Source organism: Salmo salar, chromosome 02 (assembly GCF_965601325.2).
Source record: "Salmo salar chromosome 02, fSalSal1, whole genome shotgun sequence".
Lineage (NCBI taxonomy): Eukaryota > Metazoa > Chordata > Actinopteri > Salmoniformes > Salmonidae > Salmo > Salmo salar.
Window position 1 is genome coordinate 30,085,963 of NC_138292.1, and position 26,613 is coordinate 30,112,575.

The 26,613-nt window shown below is 43.2% G+C and overlaps 1 protein-coding gene and 1 pseudogene across 1 annotated transcript; one reads left to right on the plus strand and one right to left on the minus strand.

The window, feature by feature from the left end:
* The first annotated feature begins 8,783 nt into the window (after positions 1-8,783).
* On the plus strand, positions 8,784-12,549 carry LOC145864080 (G-protein coupled receptor family C group 6 member A-like; annotated as a pseudogene).
* A 1,965-nt stretch (positions 12,550-14,514) lies between these two features.
* LOC106579301 (G-protein coupled receptor family C group 6 member A) lies at positions 14,515-21,774 on the minus strand. The gene is made up of 8 exons (XM_082961615.1): positions 21,173-21,774; positions 20,700-20,856; positions 20,425-20,559; positions 19,472-20,245; positions 19,119-19,331; positions 18,401-18,524; positions 17,867-18,171; positions 14,515-16,053 (listed from the first exon to the last, which is right to left on the minus strand). The coding sequence occupies exons 1-8, from the start codon at positions 21,376-21,378 to the stop codon at positions 15,187-15,189; spliced, it is 2,781 nt and encodes a 926-aa protein (XP_082817741.1). The 5' UTR covers positions 21,379-21,774; the 3' UTR covers positions 14,515-15,186.
* Between the last annotated feature and the right edge of the window lie 4,839 nt (positions 21,775-26,613).

Here is a 26,613-nt window from a genome sequence, read left to right on the forward strand (position 1 = left end):
GTAGTGCCACTTTTTAGGATGTCAACATAAATGAATGTATTTATGGTTGTTTGTAATTTTGTCTTGTCTTTTAATTATTATATGTGGTATTGTTTTTACCATCGAGGACCACTTTGGAAACAAGCGTTCATATTTTCAAGTGATATCCTCTGGATCCACATTGTACATTTTGTTGTATATGTCTGTTACCCAAAACAAATTAAATTCTATTCATTTCAAACCAATCATGCATTAAGAAACATTGACAGAAATTACAACTATAGCGTTCATTGTATACATGTTTTCAATATATCTCATTTGTATCCTGCTGCATCAGCTCCCATAATCGATAGAAATGCTGTTTACTGTACACATTACACCTAGAAACTGACTATTCAGGGATCCAACACACAACATATCCACAGCAAATACCAACATCCTCCATGATACTTAGTTAGAACATTTCACACAGTATAGAAATCGTATTTATTATTTATTCATATTTGACCTTTATTTAACTACGCAAGTCAGATAAGAACAAATTCTTATTTTCAATGACGGCCTAGGAACAGTGGGTTAACTGCCTTGATCAGGGGCAGAAGGACAGACTTTTACCTTGTCAGCTCGGGGAGTCAATCTTGCAATGTTTCAGTTACTTGTCCAATGCTCTAACCATTAGGATACCTGCCGCCCAATATGCAGTTCAGAAATAAATCAACCCTGTACACCATTGACACTTAACCAATACAAATATTGACAGATGAACATAACACCGTATTACAGAGTTTATTTGTTTATGACACTGTCATGTCCATATCAGTGTCAAATAAAGTGTTACCCAAATTGACTTGAATGTAAAAACAACCCACTTGGGCAAAAAACATACCAGTAGACTAAGCAAAATGGGAACAGTCAAACCAAAGAGAGGATCACAGAGACACACCGTTTGACTGATTAGGAGTTTCTGAATTTACATCAGTATTTGTTTTACAGTTTGGCTGAGAAGTCCCTCAAAACAGGTATGTTTAGTTTTCTTTAGTCACTTTGAGGAAGAAGAAGTCAATTGTTTGACATTCCGCCCTGTTTATGTTTGTGTCTCTGTATGTCAGGTGGGGTTAATGAATGCACTGTTACCTCAGACAAAGATGTTCTGATAACAGGGCCAGGACCAGACTTCTAAAACCAGCTGCAGTAACAGCCACTGCTAGTCACCTTTAGGAACTGTAACAGGCTAGACAAGGTCTATTGTAAGGTCCTCTGTGTGTGTGTGTGTGTGTGTGCGTGCGTGCGTGCGTGCGTGCGTGCGTGCGTGCGTGCGTGCGTGGAGCGTCTGTCTGTTTTATAAATTAAACAGACAAGTTCCGTGGAAACCATTATTGCTTTTGTGCAGAATAACCCTACGAGGTCAAGTCAAAATCTCCTCAATTCCATCCACCAAGAGACCTTACATTATGTCTAAGATAGAATTTAATATATTTTTTCTAATTATTTTACAGTCAAGTCCACATTAACCCCTCATAGAAGAGCCAGACAACAGCTCCATGAGTAAGGCCTGCTTCACTCACAGCCCTCTGTGGTCTATTGGGTTAAAGGAAACAGAACCACAATGGTGGCATGATACGCTTGTCATGTTTTAGGGAAGACCCAGATGCAGATAGTTTTTAAGTAACACAAGTTTATTACTAGAACGGGACAGGCAAAACGGCAGGTCAAGGACAGGCAGAGATCAGTAATCCAGATCAGAGTCCAAAAGGTACAGAACAGCAGGCAGTCTCAGGGTCAGGGCAGGCAGAGTTAAATAATCCAGTGTGGTGTGGTGGGCAAGGTACAGCAGAGCAGGCAGGCTCAGGGTTAGGGCAGGCAGAATGGTCAAAACCGGGAAAACTAGAAAACAGGAACTATAGAAAAGACAGGCGCAAGGGGAAAACCACTGGTAGGCTTGACGAATAAAACGAACTGGCAACAGACAAACAGAGAACACAGTTATAAATAGACAGGGGATACTGCGGGGAGATGGGAGACACCTGGTGGGGGGGTGGAGACAAGCACAAAGACAGTTGAAACAGATCAGGGTGTGACAATGCTAATCACCTGAACTAGGGGATTCTGGACAGAATACCCCAGAAGTTCTTATGGCCTCTGTATCAAAGCCGAAACAAAAACACAAAAAAAACATTTCCAAATGGGAGAGAAATAAATCAAACTAAACATAAAAATTATTTCATCCAATTGATCAAAAATGATAAATATTAGAAAACACCTTTTTTTATGTCTGACAAAATGTAGCATTAAACAATTTCCATCTCACTTAAATATATATATATATATCATTTCCATCTCCTTGGATCAATTAACATGGTCCTCAAAATGTACACATTATCTACAATTTTCATAAAACATGTCAATAGTAAAGAGCCGTTCTGTGAGTTTGTGTGGCCTATCACTTTGAAGTTGAGCTGTTGTTGCTCCTAGACATTTCCACTTTACAATAACAGCACTTACAGTTGAACGAGGAAGCTCTAGCGGGGCAGAAATTTGACGAACTGACTTGTTGGAAAGGTGGAATCCTATTACGGTGCCACGTTAAAAGTCACTGAGCTCTTCAGTAAGGCTATTCTACTGCCAATGTTAAACTATGGAGATTGCATGGTTGTGTGCTCAATTTTATACACCTGTCAGCAATGGGTGTGACTGAAATAGCCAAATCCACTAATTTGAAGGGGTGTCCACCTACTTTTGTATATTTAGTGTATATACAGTGGGGAGAACAAGTATTTGATACACTGCCGATTTTGCAGGTTTTCCTACTTACAAAGCATGTAGAGGTCTGTAATTGTTATCATAGGTACACTTCAACTGTAAGAGACGGAATCTCGGTCCCGTGTGGCTCAGTTGGTAGAGCATGGTGTTTGCAACGCCAGGGTTGCGGGTTCGTTTCCCACGGGGGACCAGTACGGAGAAAAAAAACTGTATGAAATGTATGCATTCACTACTGTAAGTCGCTCTGGATAAGAGCGTCTGCTAAATGACTAAAATGTAAAAATGTAAAACAAATATCCAGACAATCACATTGTATGATCTTTCAGTAATTAATTTGCATTTTATTGCATGACATAAGTATTTGATACATCAGCAAAGCAGAACTTAATATTTGGTACAGAAACCTTTGTTTGCAATTACAGAGATCATACGTTTCCTGTAGTTCTTGACCAGGTTTGCACACACTGCAGCAGGGATTTTGGCCCACTCCTCCATACAGACCTTCTCCAGATCCTTCAGGTTTCTGGGCTGTCGCTGGGCAATACGGACTTTCAGCTCCCTCCAAAGATTTTCTATTGGGTTCAGGTCTGGAGACTGGCTAGGCCACTCCAGGACCTTGAGATGCTTCTTACGGAGCCACTCCTTAGTTGCCCTGGCTGTGTGTTTTGGGTTGTTGTCATGCTGGAAGACCCAGCCACGACCCATCTTCAATGCTCTTTCTGAGGGAAGGAGGTTGTTGGCCAAGATCTCGCGATACATGGCCCCATCCATCCTTCACTCAATACGGTGCAGTCGTCCTGTCCCCTTTGCAGAAAGGCACGCCCAAAGAATGATGTTTCCACCTCCATGCTTCACGGTTGGGATTGCGTTCTTGGGGGTGTACTCATCATTCTTCTTCCTCCAAACATGGCGAGTGGAGTTTAGACCAAAAATCTCTATTTTTGTCTCATTAGACCACATGACCTTCTCCCATTCCTTCTCTGGATTATCCAGATGGTCATTGGCAAACTTCAGACGGCTCTGGATATGTGCTGGCTTGAGCAGGGGGACCTTGCGTGCGCTGCAGGGTTTTAATCCATGACAGCGTAGTGTGTTACTAATGGTTTTCCTTGAGACTGTGGTCCCAGCTCTCTTCAGGTCATTGACCAGGTCCTGCCGTGTAGTTCTGGGCTCATCCCTCACCTTCCTCATGATCATTTATGCCCCACGAGGTGAGATCTTGCATGGAGCCCCAGACCGAGGGTGATTGACCGTCATCTTGAACTTCTTCCATTTTCTAATAATTGCGCCAACAGTTGTTGCCTTCTCACCAAGCTGCTTGCCTATTGTCATGTAGCCCATCCCACCCTTGTGCAGGTCTACAATTTTATCCCTAATGTCCTTACACAGCTCTCTGGTCTTGGACATTGTGGAGAGGTTGGAGTCTGTTTGATTGAGTGTGTGGACAGGTGTCTTTTATACAGGTAACGAGTTCAAACAGGTGCAGTTAATACAGGTAATGAGTGGAGAACAGGAGGGCTTCTTAAAGAAAAACTAACAGGTCTGTGAGAGCCGGAATTCTTACTGGTTGGTAGGTGATCAAATACTTATGTCATGCAATAAAATGCAAATGAATTACTTAAAAATCATACAATGGGATTTTCTGGATTTTTGTTTTAGATTCCGTCTCTCACAGTTGAAGTGTACCTATGATAAAAATTACAGACCTCTACATGCTTTGTAAGTAGGAAAACTTGCAAAATGTCAAATACTTGTTCTCCCCACTGTATATAATTTCCAACTCCTTGGATCAATTAATACGGTACTCAAAATGTACAAGGCATTTGCAATTTAAACAAATCTTAACCAGGAGCCAGGTTTCAGGAGTGGGTTTGATGATGAGATTAAAGCTAAAAGAAAAGTAGAATGCTGAAATACTGTGCTTGTTATCACACACACTAATACAAGCTCAGCAGTTCAGTGTAGCCAGGTTGGGTTTCCTCCACCAATCAAGAGTTCATGTCATTTAAAATAAAACATTTAACACCATTTTCTATAAGACATTCTAAAAAAAACATATTCTAGAAGAACTTCTAAACAAAACATGTTCTAGAAGCCGTTAAAAAAAACATATTCAAAAGCAGTTCTAAACAAAACATATTTGAGAACAACTTCTAAACAAAACATGTTCTAGAAGCCATTCTAAACAAAACATGTTCAAAAGCTGTTCTAAACAAAACATGTTCTAGAAGCCATTCTAAACAAAACATGTTCTAGAAGCAGTTCTAAACAAAACATGTTCAAAAGCTGTTCTAAACAAAACATGTTCTAGAAGCCATTCTAAACAAAACATGTTCTAGAAGCAGTTCTAAACAAAACATGTTTGAGAAGCCGTTCTAAACAAAACATGTTCTAAAAGCCGTTCTAAACAAAACATGTTCTAGAAGCAGTTCTAAACAAAACATTTTCTAGAAGCCGTTCTAAACAATACATGTTCTAGAAGCAGTTCTAAACATAACATTCTAGAAGCAGTTCTAAAAATGAGGGGAACCAGAGGAAACAAACACATGACCAACAGAAGATCAGAATAAAGCAGCAAAGACTCAACCATTAGTACAACACTACATATCTAAACTAGAAAACACATTATTCTGCATTTAATAATTCACACCTTCCACTTAGTATGTACAGTTGAAGTCGGAAGTTTACATACACCTTAGCCAAATACATTTAAACTCCGTTTTTCACAATTCCTGACATTTAATCCTAGCAAAAATCCCCTGCCATAGGCCAGTTAGGATCAGCACTTTATTTTAAGAATGTGAAATGTCAGAATAATAGTAGAGAATGATTTATTTCAGCTTTCATTTCTTTCATCACATTCCCAGTGGGTCAGAAGTTTACATACACTCAATTATTATTTGGTAGCATTGCCTTTAAATTGTTTAACTTGGGTCAAACGTTTCAGGTAGCCTTCCACAAGCTTCCCACAATACGTTGGGTGAATTTTGGCCCATTCCTTCTGACAGAGCTGGAGTAACTGAGTCAGGTTTGTAAGCCTTCTTGCTAGCACACGCTTTATCAGTTCTGCCCACAAATGTTTTATAGGATTGAGGTCAGGGCTTTGTGATGGACACTCCAATACCTTGACTTTGTTGTCCTTAAGCCATTTTGCCACAACTTTGGAAGTATGATTTGGGGTCATTGTCCATTTGGAAGACCCATTTGCGACCAAACTTCCTGACTGATGTCTTGAGATGTTGCTTCAATATATCCACATAATTTTCCTACCTCATGATGCCATCTATTTTGTGAAGTGCACCTGTCCCTCCTGCAGCAAAGCACCCCCACAACATGATGCTGCCACCCCCGTGCTTCACGGTTGGGATGGTGTTCGGCTTGCAAGCATCCCCCTTTTTCCTCCAAACATACCAATTGTCATTATGGCCAAACAGTTATATTTTTGTTTCATCAGACCACTAGAACATTTCTCCAAAAAGTACGATCTTTGTCTCCATGTGCAGTTGCAAACCGTAGTCTGGCTTTTTCATGGAAGTTTTGGAGCAGTGGCTTCTTCCTTGCTGAGCAGCCTTTCAGGTTATGACGATATGTCGATATAGGACTCGTTTTACTGTGTACATAGATACTTTTGTACCTGTTTCCTCCAGCATCTTCACAAGGTCCTTTGCTGTTGTTCTGGGATTGATTTTCACTTTTCGCACCAAAGTACGTTCATCTCTAGGAGACAGAACGTGTCTCCTTCCTGAGCTGTATGATGGATGCGTGGTCCCATGGTGTTTATACTTGTGTACTATTGTTTTTACAGATGAACGTGGTACCTTCAGGCATTTGGAAATGGCTCCCAAGGCTGAACCAAACTTGTGGAGGTCTACCATTTTTTTTCTGATGTCTTGGCTGATTTCTTTTGATTTTCCCATGATGTCAAGAAAAGAGGCACTGAGTTTGAAGGTAGGCCTTAATACATCCACAGGTACACCTCCAATTGACTCAAAGGATGTCAATTAGCCTATCAGAAGCTTCTAAAGCCATTACATAATTTTCTGGAATTTTCCAAGCTGTTTAAAGGCACAGTCAACTTAGTGTATGTAAACTTCTGAAGCACTGGAATTGTGATACAGTGAATTATAAGTGAAATAATCTGTCTGTTAACAATTGTTGGAAAAATGACTTGTGCCATGCACAAAGTAGATGTCCTAACCGACTTGCCAAAACAATAGTTTGTTAACAAGTAATTTGTGGAGTGGTTGAATAACGAGTTTTAATGACTCCAACCTAAGTGTATGTAAACTTCCCACTTCAACTGTATATTATATACAGTACCGGTCAAAAGTTTGCATACACCTATTCCTTTAAAGGTTTTTCTTTATTTTAAAAATGTTTTACATTGTAGTATAACAGTGAAGACATTAAAACTAGGAATTAACACATATGGAATCATATAGTAACCAAAAAAGTGTTAAACAAATCAAAATAGATTTTATGTTTGAGATTCTTCAAAGTAGCCACCCTTTGCCTTGATGACAGCAAGTTACATGCCTCGCTGTCCTACACTATGTTTCTACAATACTGCAGCCAGTTTCATGCAACTGGTGTCCTGAATGTTATTCTTTTTTAAAGATTTTTTGTACTTGTTTACCCATTTTTCTCCCCAATTTTGTGATATCGAAATGGTAGTTACTGTCCTGTCCCATCGCAACTCCCATACGGATCGAACCCGGGTCTGCAGTGACACCTCTAGCAGTGCGATGAAGTACCTTAGACCGCCTCACCACTCGCGAGGCCCCTGAATGTTATTTTAACCTTAATATTGCAGCCAGGGCCAAAGAGTGGAGAGGAGAGGAGCAGATAACAATAATTACAGTTTTTGACCATCTTTCTTTCAAATTAGCAGAAAGCCATTTGATCAGAATAATTAAGATTAGGAATCTCCAGGTCAACCATAGTCCATTTCTTAATTGAAGAGAGACCCCAGAGAAAGAGATGTAATAATAATATACATACAATAATATACAACATAATAACATATCACTGGAATACACACATCATCATTATCATCTTGACACAATGTACATCCTCCACTGACACAGTACAACTACATTGAGGGGGCGAAGCTGTTAGCTGCTAATTTTTATGAGCTCTCACTACTACAGTAGATGCAGGATATATTGTATTTCCATCCAAGCTGTGACAATGATAATTATGCTGTAGGTGATAGTATTGTGCCAGTTGAGTGTCTGGGTTGCCATCAATAATGGCTGATCCCATGCTGTGACTCCACTCTCCCAGGGTTTCTCAGGGGGAGTGTGCTATGCAAAAACCACATGTCCATTTCACCACACAATGAATAGGTTACACACTTATACATGTGTGAAACAGGACAAATATAAGCACCCCTATTTGACCATTGAAGCGTTATTATTACATAGCCTGAATGAGGGTTATTACTTACCATAAGTACAACATTTTAGCATCCTCTAGTAGTCTTCTTGGAAAAGCATGGTCAATGTATTTATTATAGTGTTTGCATTGTGTTACTACTGCAATTGGATATGATACAGGACCTCATACAGTAATTTTTAAAGAAAGCAAAAACTATTTCTATCATTTTATGAATGTATTCTACTGTGGATTAACTAAAAAGGGGGCAAAGACAAATGGTTGGATATCTTGTGAAATCAATGCATTGATGATGAAGGAGTGGCTAACAGGAGACTTAAACATTGTGACTCAATGAACACTTAAGTGTCATTCAAGTGTTAAAAGACGCAACTGTGAAAAAAAACTTGGGTATTATGAAAACAATTCTGGAAAAGAGGTGTCACCACACTGCGTATTTCACCTTGAACAAAAACATTTTTAGTCAGTGTGGATGTCTGTCAGAGAGAGTGGGCTGGGCGGGAGGGGACAGGGTTATGCCGACATTAGATGAGATTAGGAGGAAGCAACAGGTGTGTTTTTACTGAAGATACTGTCAGGTCACTGTGTCAGTCTGCTAGAGGAGCTTACAGAGTGAGAGACAGAGAGAGAGAGAGAGACAGGGACAAAGTGAGAGGAAGGGAGAGAGAGAGAGAGAGAGGAAGAGAGAGAGAGATGGAGGCAGTGAGAGAGAGGGTGTGTGAGAGAGAGAGAAACTGACACAGTCAGGGAGGGTTAGAGGGAGTGTGAGAGAAACTACAACGAGAGACACCAAAATTGAGAATTGGACAGTACCAACAGAGAGGTGATGGAACCCATGGGTGATGTTCTCCACCTGTTAGTCATCCTGTCCTTGTTGGAGACAGGCAATGCCAAAGTGGGAGACTTCAAAGCAGCAGGAGCCACAGCATCATTGGAGGGCTGTTTCCATCCATGAGGGAGTAGAGGAATCCCCCAACCTCTCAGCACCCCATGCATCATAGTGTGTCAGGTGAGTGCAAAGATCTCTCTCTCTCTCTCTCTCTCTCTCTCTCTCTCTCTCTGTGATTCTGTCCACATGTATGACTAAGTGTTCGTGAGAGAGAGTTTATTTACTCTGACAGGTTAACCACAGACAGTGTGATGATCCAACTATGCTTTATGTACCTTTCACACAGACACACACACACACACACACACACACACACACACACACACACACACACACACACACACACACACACACACACACACACACACACACACACACACACACACACACACACACACACACACACACACACACACGTTCAACACGGACGGGTTCACCCAGGCATTGGCTATGATCCACGCTGTAGAGTCGGCCAACAGATCCCCTGTCCTGACTACACTAGGGATCTCTCTGGGGTACCGTATCCACGACTCCTGCTCTGATGTCACCACCGCTCTGAGGGCCTCAGCTGACTTCACACAGGTAAAGGCTCTTTAGCCAAAACGTTGGTTAGATCAATCCACAGCAAGGATAAACTATTTGTATAGTTTATCTTCCATTAGTCAGCACCTCACATAAAGGTTGTACAACCTGGAGCTCATTTCTCAGGCAAGCAGTCCAATCCCACCCACCTCCACCTTACCTGTCACCCTAGACCCACTTCAATTTGCTTACCGCCCCAATAAGTCCACAGACGATGCAATCGCCATAACACTATAACACTGCACACTGCCCTATCCCATCTGGACACGAGGAATACCTACAGTATGTAAGAATGCTGTTAATTGACTATAGATCAGTATTCAACACCATAGTACCCTCCAAGCTCATCATTAAGCTAGAGGCCCTGGGTCTCAACCCCGTTGATTGGGTCCTGGACTTCCTGACGCCCCCCCCTCTTTAAAATATAATTCATATGAACAAGTACAAGGCTGTTGCAGTTTGACAGAGTTGTCATCCTCCCCAAAGCCAGGAGTCAATCCAGGAGTTTTTTTTAAATCATGTGACCTGATTAGAAAAACTGTTCCAATCATAGCCCATATTAAATATTTTCTTCTGATCCAACATGACCTTATCGCTTTGAATCGTCACAGATCAGTTACGCCTCCACCGACATTATCCTGAGTGGCAAGATCCGTTTCCCTGCATTCCTGAGGACCGTGCTTAACAACCTGTACCAGACGCATGCCATGGTTCGGTTGCTTAGCAACAGCAACTGGACCTGGGTGGGCATGGTCACCACGGATGGAGACTACGGCCGCTCTGCCCTGGACAGCTTCGTCTCCGAGGCAACCGCCTCAGGGATCTGTGTGGCCTTCAAGGAGATCCTCCCTGATTCGCTGACCAGCCTTGACATCAACTCAGCTGTCAAAAATGCCAGAAAACCATCCGTAGCAACCCCAAGGTCAAGGTGGTGGTGTAATTCGCCAAGCCTACTCGCATGACGTACCTGTACCGGGTGTTGAGTGGTCAGGCGCTGGGGTCGGGGCTGGGGGAGAGGGTGAGATATGGACCTCCTTGAAATCGACCATGTGGTGGGCTTCTCCTTCAAAAGAGGGAACCTGGCTCCTTTCCATCGCTACCTGATGAATCTGAGTGACATCAATGATGTCATAGGAAACAACTCCTTCCTAAAGGAGTTCTACTCCCTGCCAAATGGGTCGGGAGACCCCAAGGTTTTGTCTTCCTTCACAGTCCCAGCAGAGATCCTGCTAAACAACAGCCATGCGGACGTAGTCTTCAGTGTGGAGATGGCGGTCAGTGCCATCGCCCATGCAGTGGCTGATATCTACAGCAAAAAGGACTGCAAGACACCTGGCACGGTCCAACCCTGGCAGGTAGCTACTACACAACTCCTCATGTGTACAGCACATCAAACTGTACTTATATATTGTATCTCATCTAATATATCTAACATATTTGGTATATGGCTTTGGTCTACGGTATGTGAATGAACATGCATTTGCATTCATTCCAGGTGCTTGGAGCCCTGAAGGACAGTTGCTTTGAGCTGGAGGGGAAAAGCTACTGTTTTGACGAGAAAGGAGACATCAACCTGGGCTATGATGTAACCCTGTGGAACTCTGTGAGAGGGGTCATCAACGTCCATGACGTTGTAGCTGAGTACCATCCAATCAACAACAGCTTCAGCTACACCAACGGAAACACCAAAAATCTCACTGACCTGAGGGTAAGGGTAAGGGTAAAGGTTAGGGTTAGGATTAGGGTAAGGGTTAAGTTTAGGTCTCAATCTCTTTTAGTCTATTTTCTAGGCTCCCACACAAAGACAGAGTTTAAAGTACACATCCATATTAATCTGTTAAACAGTGTGAAGTGAAGTTGTCGTTTTTGTTTTACAGTAGATGCCTCCAGTACCGTGACGTATGACACTCTCAGGTAGACTCCTACCGGTTTCTTCTCGTGATCACACTGAGGTTGAGTTAAGTGAAAAGGCTGGGGGGTGGAACTGGATCAGCTGCATAGACAGCACCCACACACAGAAAGTGTCTGGAGGTATGCTTCCTTCTGTCACACATAGGACTAATGCCTCCTGTTAACACAGCTAGACAGACACAGACTCTGTGTCTCAAAATTGCTCCCATCAAAGGAAACTTTGTTGTCTATTGTGCTTATTGCAATAGTGGAAGCATATTTTTGTGCACATCATGACATTAGGTCTACAGAGATTGCATATTTTGCCTTGTAGTTCTAACTCAAGGCTACCACAAGACACTATCCCCAGGGACACCCGTTATCCTCTCTCTACCTCACCAACTCTCTCTCTCGCTCTTTCTATCCCTCTTTTGCTCTGTCTCAACCCCCCCCCCTGAAATTCTCTGAGTAGAACAAACTACATGACAGTAGATTTCCCAGAAGCTGTTATCATCTCACTCTAGCAGACCGATCATAACGATCTGTTATTATCTTTATGAATCTTTTTATCCGTGTGGCTCTTTGAATGTCTGTCGGTATGCATGCATGTCTATGGGTTTCAGATTTTGATTTTTTGAGATAGTGAATAGTTTGTTTCCTCATTCCAATGATTGTGCAGTCTTCATCATCACTTGTTGTTTGGTGGAATTTAGGACAGACCGAAGTTTCAACATCTCCTCAATGACTCACACCTCAAAAACTTGGTCAAGTGAAAGAGGGCGTTTAACATTGAAGCCAACTTTGAAGGCGAGTCGAGACAGACTGATCTACAAATCACCTTGCGTCATAAATAACCACTCATTATTATATCAATATATCAGTATATCAGTCAGTCAGTCACAATTTACCCATGATACACGGTGTTGATGCTTTGAACAGGTCCAAAGTCAACATCAGCCTGAAATGATTGATAAGTCTGGTGACAATGGCAGGGACAGGAGTGGAAGTTCACTGGAGTTACTGATGAGAAGGAGACAACAGAGATGAGATGAAACATATCTTCAGATGTGTGCACTTAACTCAAACATTGTTATTAATGCACTAATGTCAATGGACGATTTTAGATTCTTCAGTTACTATCATGGATTTGGGCCTCTCCGTTTGCACAGAAATGTGCTCTCTGGTCTACAAACAGCCCTTGTACCACAAAGACATAGAGATATAGAGCAGACATGCTGTTCTCAGCAGTGACTATGGTCTAGTTTCAATAACGGACTCTTTTTAAAATCTAAAATAGTAGCTAGCAAGATGGGGATAACAGAGGTTATTTTGAATAAGTTAAGTGGCTAGTTTGGATCAACTACTTTCACTAAAACCACTGCAAAGGATTTCCCTGCAAACTTTGGTTTCAAATCCTGCCGTTCTGGCATGTCTTCCTCGTGATTTGTTGAGAGAGTTGTCTGTCTGAATTTTTTTTCTCTTATCAAAGTTGCCAAAAGAGTTTGTCATTGAAACCAGACCCTAGTCTCTGCTGCTGCCTAGGGTCAGGTTTCTGAGACTACTGTTCAGCAGCAGAGCAGCAGCCCAGAGTTCCTTCATGGAATGTTCTACTACTGTAGAGCCCAGGATATTTGAGCTTTGAAGGACAGGGCTCCAGACTATGGAGGGAAGAGCTCAGTGTACATACAGTTACTACAAACACGTGTGTTTGGGCACTGGGAAAATGCCAGCAGCACTCTCTCTCTCTCTCTTTCTTCCTGTGTCACTGTGGCATTAGACCTGCAGCCTAAATAGGTAACATATGTGTGCTCTTCAGGTGGGCTCTGCAAACAGAGCAGACAGTGAGAAGAAGCAGATACGGTGTCAAGATGTCAACAGACACAGAGAGAGAGAGAAGTTACACCTGTTTAAAACCTTTTTAGAATAGGGGGCAGCATTCTGAATTTTGGATGAAAAGCATGCCCAAAGTAAACTGCCTGCTACTCAGGCCCAGAAGCTAGAATATGCATTTAATTGGTAGAATTGGATAGAAAACACTCTACAGTTTCCAAAACTGTTAAAATAATGTCTGTGGGTATAACAAAACTAATATGGCAGGCAAAAACCTGAGGAAAATCCATCCAGGAAGTGCCATTATTTTGAAATGGGTGTTTTTCCATTGAAAGCCTATTCACCATATAAATGGTTATGACCCAGATTGCGTTCCCTATGGCTTCCACTAGTTGTGAACAGTGTTTAGACATTTTTCAGGCTTTTATTCTGAAAAATGAGGGAGAATGACAACATTGAGTGAGTGGACCCTGGGATGTCCTCAGAGCTGGTTTCTGCGCACGACCGAGAGTGCGCCTTTCTTGTTTTTCTTTTATATTGACGACGCTATTGTCCGGTTGAAATATTATCGATAATTTAGGCTAAACAACCTGAGGATTGATTATAAACATCGTTTGACATGTTTCTACGAACTTTACGGATACTATTTGGAATTTTCGTCTGCCCGTTGTGACCGCATTTCAGCCATTGGATTACTGAACAAAACGCACCAACAAAATGGAGGTTTTTGGATCTAAAGAGGGACTTTATCGAACAAAACTAACATTTATTGTGTAACCGGGAGTTTAGTGAGTGTAACCATACGAAGATCATCAAAGGTAAGTGATTAATTTTATTGATATTTCTGACTTTCGTGACTAATCTACTTGGCTGCTAACTGTTTGTAATGTTTTGTGTGCTGAGCGCTGTCCTCAGATAATCGCATGTTTGCTTCGCCGTAAAGCCTTTTTGAAATCTGACATGGTGACTGGATTAACAACAAGTTAAGCTTTATTTTGATGCATTGCACTTGTGATTTCATGAAAGTTTAATATTTATAGTAATTTAATTTGAATTTGGCGCTCTGTTATTTCACCGGATGTTGGCCAGGTGGGACGCTACCGTCCCACGTATCCATAACAAATTAAATGGGTAAGTAATTGAATGGACGTGTATTTAGAGCATGGAAACAGCAACTGAAAGTCAACTGCACATTCAAACTTTTAATATACTGTACACAAAGTAATGTGAATATATACATGAATAATGTGGAAATAGATTTCAAGGTATTTAGAAATATGTAAGAACTTCAATAACGTCCACTGACAAACTAGGTATGCATTAAGAAACTGACACAAATTCCAACTATAGTGTTCATCGTAGACTTGTTTTCAATATGAAAGGTAATATCTTGTTTGTATCCTGCTGCATCGGCTCCCATAATCGATAGAAATGCTGTTTACTGTACACATCACACATAGAAACTGCCTATTCAGGGATCCAACACACAACATCACGGTATATCTATAGCAAAAACCAACATCCTCCATGATGCTTAGTTAGAACATTTCAGTATAGAAATCATATGCAGTTCAGAAATAAATCAACCCTGTATACCATTGACGCTTAACCAATACAAATATAGATAGATGAATATAACACCGTATGACAGAGTTTGTTTGTTTATGACACTGTCATGTCCATATAAGTGTCAAATAAAGTGTTACCTATATTGCCTTGAATGTAAAAAAGAAAAACTTAGGAAAAAACATGCAATAGACTAAGCAAAAAGGGAACAGTCAAACCAAAGAGAGGATCACAGAGAAACACTGTGCGATGTACTGTAAGATGTAAAAGTTCCAGACACTGGTCCACTCCACTCATAGGCTCATGCTTCTCCTCAGACGGTGTGGTCGAGTCATCTGACCTGCGAAAAACACTCCATGGTCTACGACGGTGCAATGGGTTGCAGTGTCAATGCTCTGAATGTTCAGGTCAACGGACCAGCAATTCAGAGGTGCTGTGGGTTCTACTGGTGTAGTAGACATGAAGAAGGAAGGTGAACTGATGGAGTAAGGGTGACTGATGCACTTGTCTTCTGTCTGAGAGACTGAAGTCTCAGAGACAGAGCTAGAGTCAGTAATACCCTTTCTGGAATACTCATACACGTTCTTCATGAAGGCACTCTTGGTGTTGTGCTCCTTTTTGAAGAGGATGACGTAGCACTTGGGGAAGAAATGACAGCTGAGGATGCCATAGTTGGAGATGAGGATGACCACCATCTCAACTGCTGGCAGGTACTTCCCAGAGGTGGTCACGTAGATGGGCACGAATATCACCCAGGACATGAGGTAGAGGAGCATGCTGAAGGTGATGAACCTGGCCTCGTTGTACTTCTGTGGCAGCTTGCGGCCTTTAAACGCGCAGGAAAAACATACGAGCGCCAGGACAGCGATGTAGCCCAGCATCACACCAAACGCCACTTGGGAGCCTTCGTCACACTCGGCCAACACAGTGGTGGTGAAGATGGTGGCCTTCTCCCGGGGGCTCTGCAGGACCAGCCACAGGGTGCAGGTGAGGACCTGTAGGATCACGCAGAGACAGATGATGGCATAGGGATGGTAGAGGCGGCGGAGACCGTCCTTCAGGTCAGGGTTGAGCTGGAAGGCCAGCAGGATCTTCAGGGACTTGACCAAGATGCAGGAAACACACAGGGTAAAGCTGAGGCCAAACAGCACCTGGCGCACCTTGATGATGAGATGAGAAAATATGAGACGTTGAGACAGAAATACACTGCTCAAAAAAATAAAGGGAACACTTAAACAACACATCCTAGATCTGAATGAAATAAATAATCTTATTAAATACTTTTTTCTTTACATAGTTGAATTTGCTGACAACAAAATCACACAAAAATAATCAATGGAAATCGAATTTATCAACCCATGGAGGTCTGGATTTGGAGTCACACTCAAAATTAAAGTGGAAAACCACACTACAGGCTGATCCAACTTTGATGTAATGTCCTTAAAACAAGTCAAAATGAGGCTCAGTAGTGTGTGTGGCCTCCACGTGTCTGTATGACCTCCCTACAATGCCTGGGCATGCTCCTGATGAGGTGGCGGCTGGTCTCCTGAGGGATCTCCTCCCAGACCTGGACTAAAGCATCCGCCAACTCCTGGACAATCTGTGGTGCAACGTGGCGTTGGTGGATGGAGCGAGACATGATGTCCCAGATGTGCTCAATTGGATTCAGGTCTGGGGAACGGGCGGGCCAGTCCATAGCATCAATGCATTCCTCTTGCAGGAACTGCTGACACACTCCAGCCACATGAGGTCTAGCATTGTCTTGCATTAGGAGGAACCCAGGGCCAACCGCACCAGCATATGGTCTCACAAGGGGTCTGAGGATCTCATCTCGGTACCTAATGGCAGTCAGGCTACCTCTGGCGAGCACATGGAGGGCTGTGCAGCCCCCCAAAGAAATGCCACCCCACACCATGACTGACCCACCGCCAAACCGGTCATGCTGGAGGATGTTGCAGGCAGCAGAACGTTCTCCACGGCGTCTCCAGACTCTGTCACGTCTGTCACATGTGCTCAGTGTGAACCTGCTTTCATCTGTGAAGAGCACAGGGCGCCAGTGGCGAATTTGCCAATCTTGGTGTTCGCTGGCAAATGCCAAACGTCCTGCACGGTGTTGGGCTGTAAGCACAACCCCCACCTGTGGACGTCGGACCCTCATACCACCCTCATGGAGTCTGTTTCTGACCGTTTGAGCAGACACATGCACATTTGTGGCCTGCTGGAGGTCATTTTGCAGGGCTCTGGCAGTGCTCCTCCTGCTCCTCCTTGCACAAAGGCGGAGGTAGCGGTCCTGCTGCTGGGTTGTTGCTCTCCTACGGCCTCCTCCACGTCTCCTGATGTACTGGCCTGCCTCCTGGTAGCGCCTCCATGCTCTGGACACTACGCTGACAGACACAGCAAACCTTCTTGCCACAGCTCGCATTGATGTGCCATCCTGGATGAGCTGCACTACCTGAGCCACTTGGGTGGGTTGTAGACTCCGTCTCATGCTACCACTAGAGTGAAAGCACCGTCAGCATTCAAAAGTGACCAAAACATCAGCCAGGAAGCATAGGAACTGAGAAGTGGTCTGTGGTCTCCACCTGCAGAACCACTCCTTTATTGGGGGTGTCTTGCTTATTGCCTATAATTTCCACCTGTTGTCTATTCCATTTGCACAACAGCATGTGAAATGTATTGTCAATCAGTGTTGCTTCCTAAGTGGACAGTTAGATTTCACAGAAGTGTGATTGACTTGGAGTTACATTGTGTTGTTTAAGTGTTCCCTTTATTTTTTTGAGCAGTATATATTATCTCTTTGTATTAAAATTTGCTTTCCATTTACAAACTAAATTCCTTACCACAAAGTTACAAAAGGTTCAGAACAATACACACAATAAACCATGAATTCACAAAATAACGCTAGTAAAATCAGACAATGTCACAGACAGTGCATTACAGCAGTGTTTCCCAAACTGTGTGTATCGTACATACCTTACACTGTAGGCTGCTGGGATGACCTACAAAGAACACAGCACTAACAAAACTTCCCACTAGGGAGAGCAAGATGATCTGGGAGAAAGCCCCCCCGGCAGCCTTCACAACGGGGGTCTGGTGGTGGTGTAGGAAGAGAGCCCCCACCAGGAGAACCAGGACGATGCCCAGGGCCGCCAGCACCAGCAGCACCACCGCGAAGCCATCCTGCCAGGAGAAGAACTCCAGGGTCTTATGAGTACACCCAGAGCTCCCTTCCAGGGACCACTCTGTCTTTGTATCACAGGAGAGACACTGGTCCATGTCTGGAGAGAAGGGTTGTAAGGTAGGATAGTACTTGAACAAATGTTTAGCGTGGAAATGTGTGTGTTGTTGCCTAGTACTAACAGTGTTGGATAACGACAGTGTTGGGAAATCTGAGGAAAAGTATTGAAGAAATGGAGGAAGATTGTGTGAACAACAGGGCAACACCAGTTTACTGAGGAGAGATAGAGTACGCGGGTGTGTATAGAGAGACAGTACAGGAGAACTAACCAGTGTAGTTGGAGTAGTGGTTCTCAGTGCAGTTGATGCATTCATAGCAGCAGGTGTGCTGACCCTCAGCAGTCTTCTTGAACTTCCCAGGTTCACAGCTAGGCGAGCACACAGACACCACGTCCTGCACCGGGACACAATGCACTAATTTAAATGGCTGACCCAAGAAAACTGTGACTGAAATCTATTAATAGTAGTATTCAAACAAGCCTTTACATGTTAGGCCAGTTTCCTGGGCACAGTTTAAACTAGCTCTCGATTTAAAACCGTGTTAAATAGACCAGGTGTATTCAGTTTTGTGTTTTGAGTTTTGTGTTTTTTGTTTTTTAGATCATCACTGAGATCAAACAGGAATGTGTGATAACAGACAGGTGCTCCCAGTATGTGCCAAGGTATGTGGTTTTCACATTCAAACAATGCCCATTGTTTCACTGATTAGGAGTTATTTATTTTCCATCTTTACTTGTTTTACAGTTTGGCTGAGAAGTCTCTCAAACAGGTATGTTTAGTTTTCTTTAGTCACTTTGAGAAAGAAAAAGTAGATTCTTTGACATTCCGGCCTGTTTGTGTTTGTGTCTCTCTATGTCAAGTGGGATAGGTTAATATGGATGTGTACTTGAACCTTAGTGTGGCAGCCTAGCAAACAGACTAAAAGAGATTGAGACCTAACCTTAATCCTTACCCTAATCCTAACCCTAACCTTTACCCTTACCCTTACCCTCAGGTCAGTGAGATTTGTGGTGTTTCCGTTGGTGTAGCTGAAGCTGTTGTTGATTGGATGGTACTCAGCTACAACGTCATGGACGTTGATGACCCCTCTCACAGAGTTCCACAGGGTTACATCATAGCCCAGGTTGATGTCTCCTTTCTCGTCAAAACAGTAGCTTTTCCCCTCCAGCTCAAAGCAACTGTCCTTCAGGGCTCCAAGCACCTGGAATGAATGCAAATGCATGTTCATTCACATACCGTAGACCAAAGCCATATACCAAATATGTTAGATATATTAGATGAGATACAATATATAAGTACAGTTTGATGTGCTGTACACATGAGGAGTTGTGCAGTAGCTACCTCCCAGGGTTGGACCGTGCCTGGTGTCTTGCAGTCCTTTTTGCTGCAGATATCAGCCACTGCATGGGCGATGGCACTGACAGCCATTTCCACATTGAAGACATAGCTGTTGTGTAGCAGGATCTCTGCTGGGAGTGTGGAGGAGGACAAAACCCCGGAGTTTTCCGACCTGTTTGGCAGTGAGTAGAACTCCTTTAGGAAGGAGTTGTTTCCTATGACATCATTGATGTTAATCAGATTCATCAGGTAGTGATGGAAAGGAGCCAGGTTCCCTCTTTTGAAGGAGAAGCCCACCACATTGCCAATATCTGGGAGGTCCATTTCTCCCAAGACCTCCTTGGACGAGGACCAGCTGTCACTGGCCACCCACACCCTCTCCCCCAGCCCCGACCACACACCCCTCAGCTTCTGGTATAGGTACATCATCTGAGTAGGCTTGGCGAATGACACCACCACCTTGACATTGGGGTTCAATTTGAGGGTTGCGGCGGCTTGGCTGATTGCTGATTCGCCGTCAGGACTGGTTAGCGAATCAGGGAGGATCTCCTTGAAGGCCACACAGATCCCTGAGGCGGTTGCCTGGGAGACGAAGCTGTCCAGGGCAGAGATGCCGTAGTCTCCATCCGTTGTGATCATGCCCACCCAGGTCCATTTGCTGTCGCTAAGCAACTGGACCATTGCCCGTGTCTGGTACAGGTCGCTAGACACGGTCCTCAGGAAAGCAGGGAAACGGTTCTTGTCACTCAGGATGATGGCAGTGGAGGCATAACTGATCTGTGATGATTCGAAGAGAGAATGAATTTCTGTCTACATTGTGTTGGATTGATTTGGCCAATCATCTGTATCATCATTGCTGTCTATTTCATTTATTCTACACAACTCAGTTCTTTATTATTATTTATTTTGTTACTGTCCATCAACCATCACTCTGTGGGTGGGTTTTGGCTGCTTACTTGAGGGATGAGCTTTAGGTTGAGTTGCCGGGCAACGGAGATGGAAATCTCAGAGGAAGAGGCCCCTATGACGGCCATGATTGGCGAGGAAGAGTTAGAGGTGTTGACCCCTCCCCCACAGTCCGTGGTGGGCTCCTGTGAAGTAAAGAATGTACGTCATTTAAATGAGATGCTGGCTAATGGAAGAGAAACTATACAAATGAAGAACAGGTCACACACTCATCTATACTTGCTGTGGATTGATCTGACCAACGTTTTGGCTAAAGAGCCTTTACCTGTGTGAAGTCAGCTGAGGCCCTCAGAGCGGTGGTGACATCAGAGCAGGAGTCGTGGATACGGTACCCCAGAGAGATCCCTAGTGTAGTCAGGACAGGGGATCTGTTGGCCGACTCTACAGCGTGGATCATAGCCAATGCCTCGGTGAACCCGCCCGTGTTGAACCGGGGGGGGTGTGTGTGTGTGTGTGTGTGTGTGTGTGTGTGTGTGTGTGTGTGTGTGTGTGTGTGTGTGTGTGTGTGTGTGTGTGTGTGTGTGTTTGTGTAAGGTACATAAGGCATAGTTGGATCATCACACTGTCTGTGGTTAACCTGTGAGTAAATAAACTCTCTCTCACGAAAACTTAGTCATAAATGCGGACAGAATCACACACACCCCACAGAGAAATAGAGAGAGAGAGAGAGAGAGAGAGAGAGAGAGAGAGAGAGAATCCTCAGGAATCTCTTTACAACACCCAATCTTATTTTGGCATTTACTGTACCTGACACACTGTGATACATGGGGTGCTGAGATGTTGGGGGATTCCTCTACTCCCTCATGGATGGGAAACAGCCCTCCAATGATGATATCTCCTGGTGCTGTGGCTCCTGCTGCTTTGAAGTCTCTCACTTTGGCATTGCCTGTCTCCAACAAGGACAGGATGACTAACAGGTGGAGAACATCACCCATGGGTGCCATAAGTTTTCTCTGGTGGTACTGTCCAATTCTCAATTTCGGTGTCTCTCGTTGCAGTTTCTCTCACACACTCCCGCTCTCTCTCACTCTCTCTCTCACTGCCTCCGTCTCTCTCTCTCTCTCTCTCTCTCTCTCTCTCTCTCTTCCTCTATCTGTCTCTCTCTCTCTCTTCCTCTCACTGTCTCCCCCCCCCCTCTCTCTCTCTCTCTCTCTTTCTCTCTCTCCCTCTCTCTCTCGCTCTCTCTCTCTCTCTCTCTTCTTCTCTCTGTCTCTCTCTCTCCCTTCCTCTCACTTTGTCCCTGTCTCTCTCTCTCTCTCTCTCTCTGTCTCTCACTCTGTAAGCTCCTCTAGCAGACTGACACAGTGACCTGACAGTATCTTCAGTAAAAACACACCTGTTGCTTCCTCCTAATCCCATCTAATGTCTGCATAAAACTGCCCCCTCCCAGCCCAGCCCACTCTCTCTGACAGACATCTACACTGACTGACTCACTTGCTCCAGATAAAGATGACAGACAGACAAGTCACACAAATGTAAGTCACAGCTGATCTCTATCTGAAGTACAATATAAACATTTATTACAGCAGGTGTAGAGACCTTACAGTGAAATGCTTACTTACAAGCCCTTAACCAACAATGCAGTTTTAAGAAAAAGAAGTGTTAAGTAAAAAATGGAAAATAAAAGTAACAAATAATTGATCAATAGCGATGCTATATACAGGGGGTACCGGTTAGTCGAGGTAATTGAGGTAATATGTACCTGTAGGTAGAGTTAAAGTGACTATGCATAGATAATAGACAGAGGGTAGCAGCAGTGTAAAATAGGGTAGGGGGGGCTTGTGGGTAGAAGCTGTTAAGGAGCCTTTTGGACCAAGACTTGGCGCTCCGGTACCACTTGACATGCGGTAGCAGAGAGAACAGTCTATGACTAGGGTGGCTGGAGTCTTTGAAAATGTTTAAGGCCTTCCTCTGACACCGCCTGATATAGCGGTCCTGGATGGCAGGACGCTTGGCCCCAGTGATGTACTGGGCCATACGCACTACCCTCTGTAGTTTCAGTGATGCAACCAGTTCCCATACCAGGTAGTGATGCAACCAGTCAGAATGCTCTCAATGGTGCAGCTATATAACCTTTTGAGGATCTGAGGACCCATGCCAAAATGAGAATGGGGCGTGCTCGGTCCTCCTTTCCCTGTAGTCCACAATCATCTCCTTTGTCTTGAGGGAGAGGTTGTTGTCCTGGCACCACACGGCCAGGTCTCTGACCTCCTCCCTATAGGCTGTCTCATCGTTGTCGATGAGGGCATTGGGCCAGTAACCGCAAGGTTGCTTGTTTGAATCCCCAAGATGCTAAGGTAAAAATCTGTTGTTCTGCCCCTGAGCAAGGCTGTTAATCCACGGTTCCCTGGGTGCCGAAGACATGGATGTTGATTAAGGCAGCCTCCTTTCCTTTTCAATGGTGTTTGTTCTTCACGGGTTGCCCTTTTAATGTGGCAACAGGTCACAAATCTTGCTGCTGTGATGGCACACTGTGGTATTTCACCCAATAGATATGGGAGTTTATCAAAATTGGGTTTGTTTTCAAATTATTTTGGGTCTGTGTAATCTGAGGGAAATATGTGTCTCTAATATGGTCATACATTTGGCAGGAAGTGCAGCTCAGTTTCCACCTCATTTTGTGGGCAGTGTGCACATAGCTTATCTTCTCTTGAGAGCCTGGTCTGCCTATGGCGGCCATTCTTAATAGCAAGGCCATGCTCACTGAGTCTGTACATAGTCAAAGGTTTCCTTAAGTTTGGGTCAGTCACAGTGGCCAGGTATTCTGCCTCTGTGTACTCTCTGTTTAGGTCCAAATAGCATTCTAGTTTCCTTTGTTATTTTGTTAATTCTTTCTAATGTGTCAAGTAATTATCTTTTTGTTTTCTCATGATTTGTGTTGCTGACCTGGCTCTGTGGGGTCTGTTTGTTTGTGAACAGCGCCCCAGGACCAGCTTGCTTGGAAAGTCTCTCTCTCTCTCTCTCTCTCTCTCTCTCTCTCTCTCTCTCTTAGTCTCTCACTCTGTTTTCTCCTCTAGCAGACTGACACAGTGACCTGTCAGCATAATCAATAAAAACACACCTGTTGCATCCTCCAAATCTCATCTAATGTCTGCATAACCCTGCCCCCTCCCAGCCAAACCCACTCTCTCTGACAGACATCCACACTGACTGACTCACTTGCTCCAGCTAAAGGTGACAGACAGACAAGTCACACAAATAAGTAACGGATTATATCTGTCTGAAGTGCAATATAAAAATGTTTTTGTTCAAGGTGAAAGACGCAAGTGTGGTGACTCCCCTCTTTTCCGGAAATATTCTCACAAGATCCAAGTTTTTTTATTTTTATTTACATTTGGATCTTTTAACATTTGGATAACACTTAAGCATTTATTGAGTCAGCCACTCCTCCATCACCAATACATTGATTTCACAAGACATGCCACCGTTTGTCTTTGCCCCCTTTATTAGTTCATCCACAGTAGAATACATGCATAAAATACAAATAGTAGAAATAGTTATTCTAGAGGGTGCTAAAATGTTGTTCCTATGGTAAGTAATAAACCTCAAATAGGCTATGTAATATTAACACTTCAAAGGTCAAATAGGGGTGCTTATATTTGTCCTGTTTCACACATGTATAAGTGTGTAACCTATTCATTGTGTGGTGAAATGGACATGTGGTTTTTGCATAGCACACTCCCCCTGAGAAACCCTGGGAGAGTGGAGTCACAGCATGGGATCAGCCATTATTGATGGCAACCCAGGCACTCAACTGGCACAATACTGTCACCTACAGCATACTTATCATTGTCACAGCTTGGATGGAAATACAATATATCCTGCATCTACTGTAGTAGTGAGAGCTCATAAAAATTAGCAGCTAACAGCTTCGCCCCCTCAATGTAGTTGTACTGTGTCAGTGGAGGATGTACATTGTGTCAAGATGATAATGATGATGTGTGTATTCCAGTGATATGTTATTATGTTGTATATTATTGTATGTATATTATTATTACATCTCTTTCTCTGGGGTCTCTCTTCAATTAAGAAATGGACTATGGTTGACCTGGAGATTCCTAATCTTAATTATTCTGATCAAATGGCTTTCTGCTAATTTGAAAGAAAGATGGTCAAAAACTGTAATTATTGTTATCTGCTCCTCTCCTCTCCACTCTTTGGCCCTGGCTGCAATATTAAGGTTAAAATAACATTCAGGGGCCTCCCGAGTGGTGAGGCGGTCTAAGGTACTTCATCGCACTGCTAGAGGTGTCACTGCAGACCCGGGTTCGATCCGTACGGGAGTTGCGATGGGACAGGACGGTAACTACCATTTCGATATCACAAAATTGGGGAGAAAAATGGGTAAACAAGTACAAAAAATCTTCAAAAAAGAATAACATTCAGGACACCAGTTGCATGAAACTGGCTGCAGTATTGTAGAAACATAGTGTAGGACAGCGAGGCATGTAACTTGCTGTCATCAAGGCAAAGGGTGGCTACTTTGAAGAATCTCAAACATAATAATCTATTTTGATTTGTTTAACACTTTTTTGGTTACTATATGATTCCATCTGTGTTAATTCCTAGTTTTAATGTCTTCACTGTTATACTACAATGTAAAACATTTTTAAAATAAAGAAAAACCTTTAAAGGAATAGGTGTATGCAAACTTTTGACCGGTACTGTATATAATATACAGTTGAAGTGGGAAGTTTACATACACTTAGGTTGGAGTCATTAAAACTCGTTTTTCAACCCCTCCACAAATTACTTGTTAACAAACTATTGTTTTGGCAAGTCGGTTAGGACATCTACTTTGTGCATGGCACAAGTAATTTTTCCAACAATTGTTAACAGACAGATTATTTCACTTATAATTCACTGTATCACAATTCCAGTGCTTCAGAAGTTTACATACACTAAGTTGACTGTGCCTTTAAACAGCTTGGACAATTCCAGAAAAGTATGTAATGGCTTTAGAAGCTTCTGATAGGCTAATTGACATCCTTTGAGTCAATTGGAGGTGTACCTGTGGATGTATTAAGGCCTACCTTCAAACTCAGTGCCTCTTTTCTTGACATCATGGGAAAATCAAAAGAAATCAGCCAAGACATCAGAAAAAAAATGGTAGACCTCCACAAGTTTGGTTCAGCCTTGGGAGCCATTTCCAAATGCCTGAAGGTACCACGTTCATCTGTAAAAACAATAGTACACAAGTATAAACACCATGGGACCACGCATCCGTCATACAGCTCAGGAAGGAGACACGTTCTGTCTCCTAGAGATGAACGTACTTTGGTGCGAAAAGTGAAAATCAATCCCAGAACAACAGCAAAGGACCTTGTGAAGATGCTGGAGGAAACAGGTACAAAAGTATCTATGTACACAGTAAAACGAGTCCTATATCGACATATCGTCATAACCTGAAAGGCCGCTCAGCAAGGAAGAAGCCACTGCTCCAAAACTTCCATGAAAAAGCCAGACTACGGTTTGCAACTGCACATGGAGACAAAGATCGTACTTTTTGGAGAAATGTTCTAGTGGTCTGATGAAACAAAAATATAACTGTTTGGCCATAATGACAATTGGTATGTTTGGAGGAAAAAGGGGGATGCTTGCAAGCCGAACACCATCCCAACCGAGAAGCACGGGGGTGGCAGCATCATGTTGTGGGGGTGCTTTGCTGCAGGAGGGACAGGTGCACTTCACAAAATAGATGGCATCATGAGGTAGGAAAATTATGTGGATATATTGAAGCAACATCTCAAGACATCAGTCAGGAAGTTTGGTCGCAAATGGGTCTTCCAAATGGACAATGACCCCAAATCATACTTCCAAAGTTGTGGCAAAATGGCTTAAGGACAACAAAGTCAAGGTATTGGAGTGTCCATCACAGGCAAGCCCTGACCTCAATCCTATAGAACATTTGTGGGCAGAACTGATAAAGCGTGTGCTAGCAAGAAGGCTTACAAACCTGACTCAGTTACTCCAGCTCTGTCAGAAGGAATGGGCCAAAATTCACCCAACGTATTGTGGGAAGCTTGTGGAAGGCTACCTGAAACGTTTGACCCAAGTTAAACAATTTAAAGGCAATGCTACCAAATAATAATTGAGTGTATGTAAACTTCTGACCCACTGGGAATGTGATGAAAGAAATGAAAGCTGAAATAAATCATTCTCTACTATTATTCTGACAT

Excerpts from the sequence above, each read along its gene's own strand:
- LOC106579301 (XM_082961615.1), bottom strand. The coding sequence starts at position 21,378 with ATGGCACCCATGGGTGATGTTCTCCACCTGTTAGTCATCCTGTCCTTG. Across the intron at positions 20,246-20,424 it reads ACCTAAAGCTCATCCCTCAA|ATCAGTTATGCCTCCACTGC; the intron begins GTAAGCAGCCAA and ends GAATCATCACAG. Across the intron at positions 18,172-18,400 it reads CCACTACTCCAACTACACTG|ACATGGACCAGTGTCTCTCC; the intron begins GTTAGTTCTCCT and ends CCTTCTCTCCAG.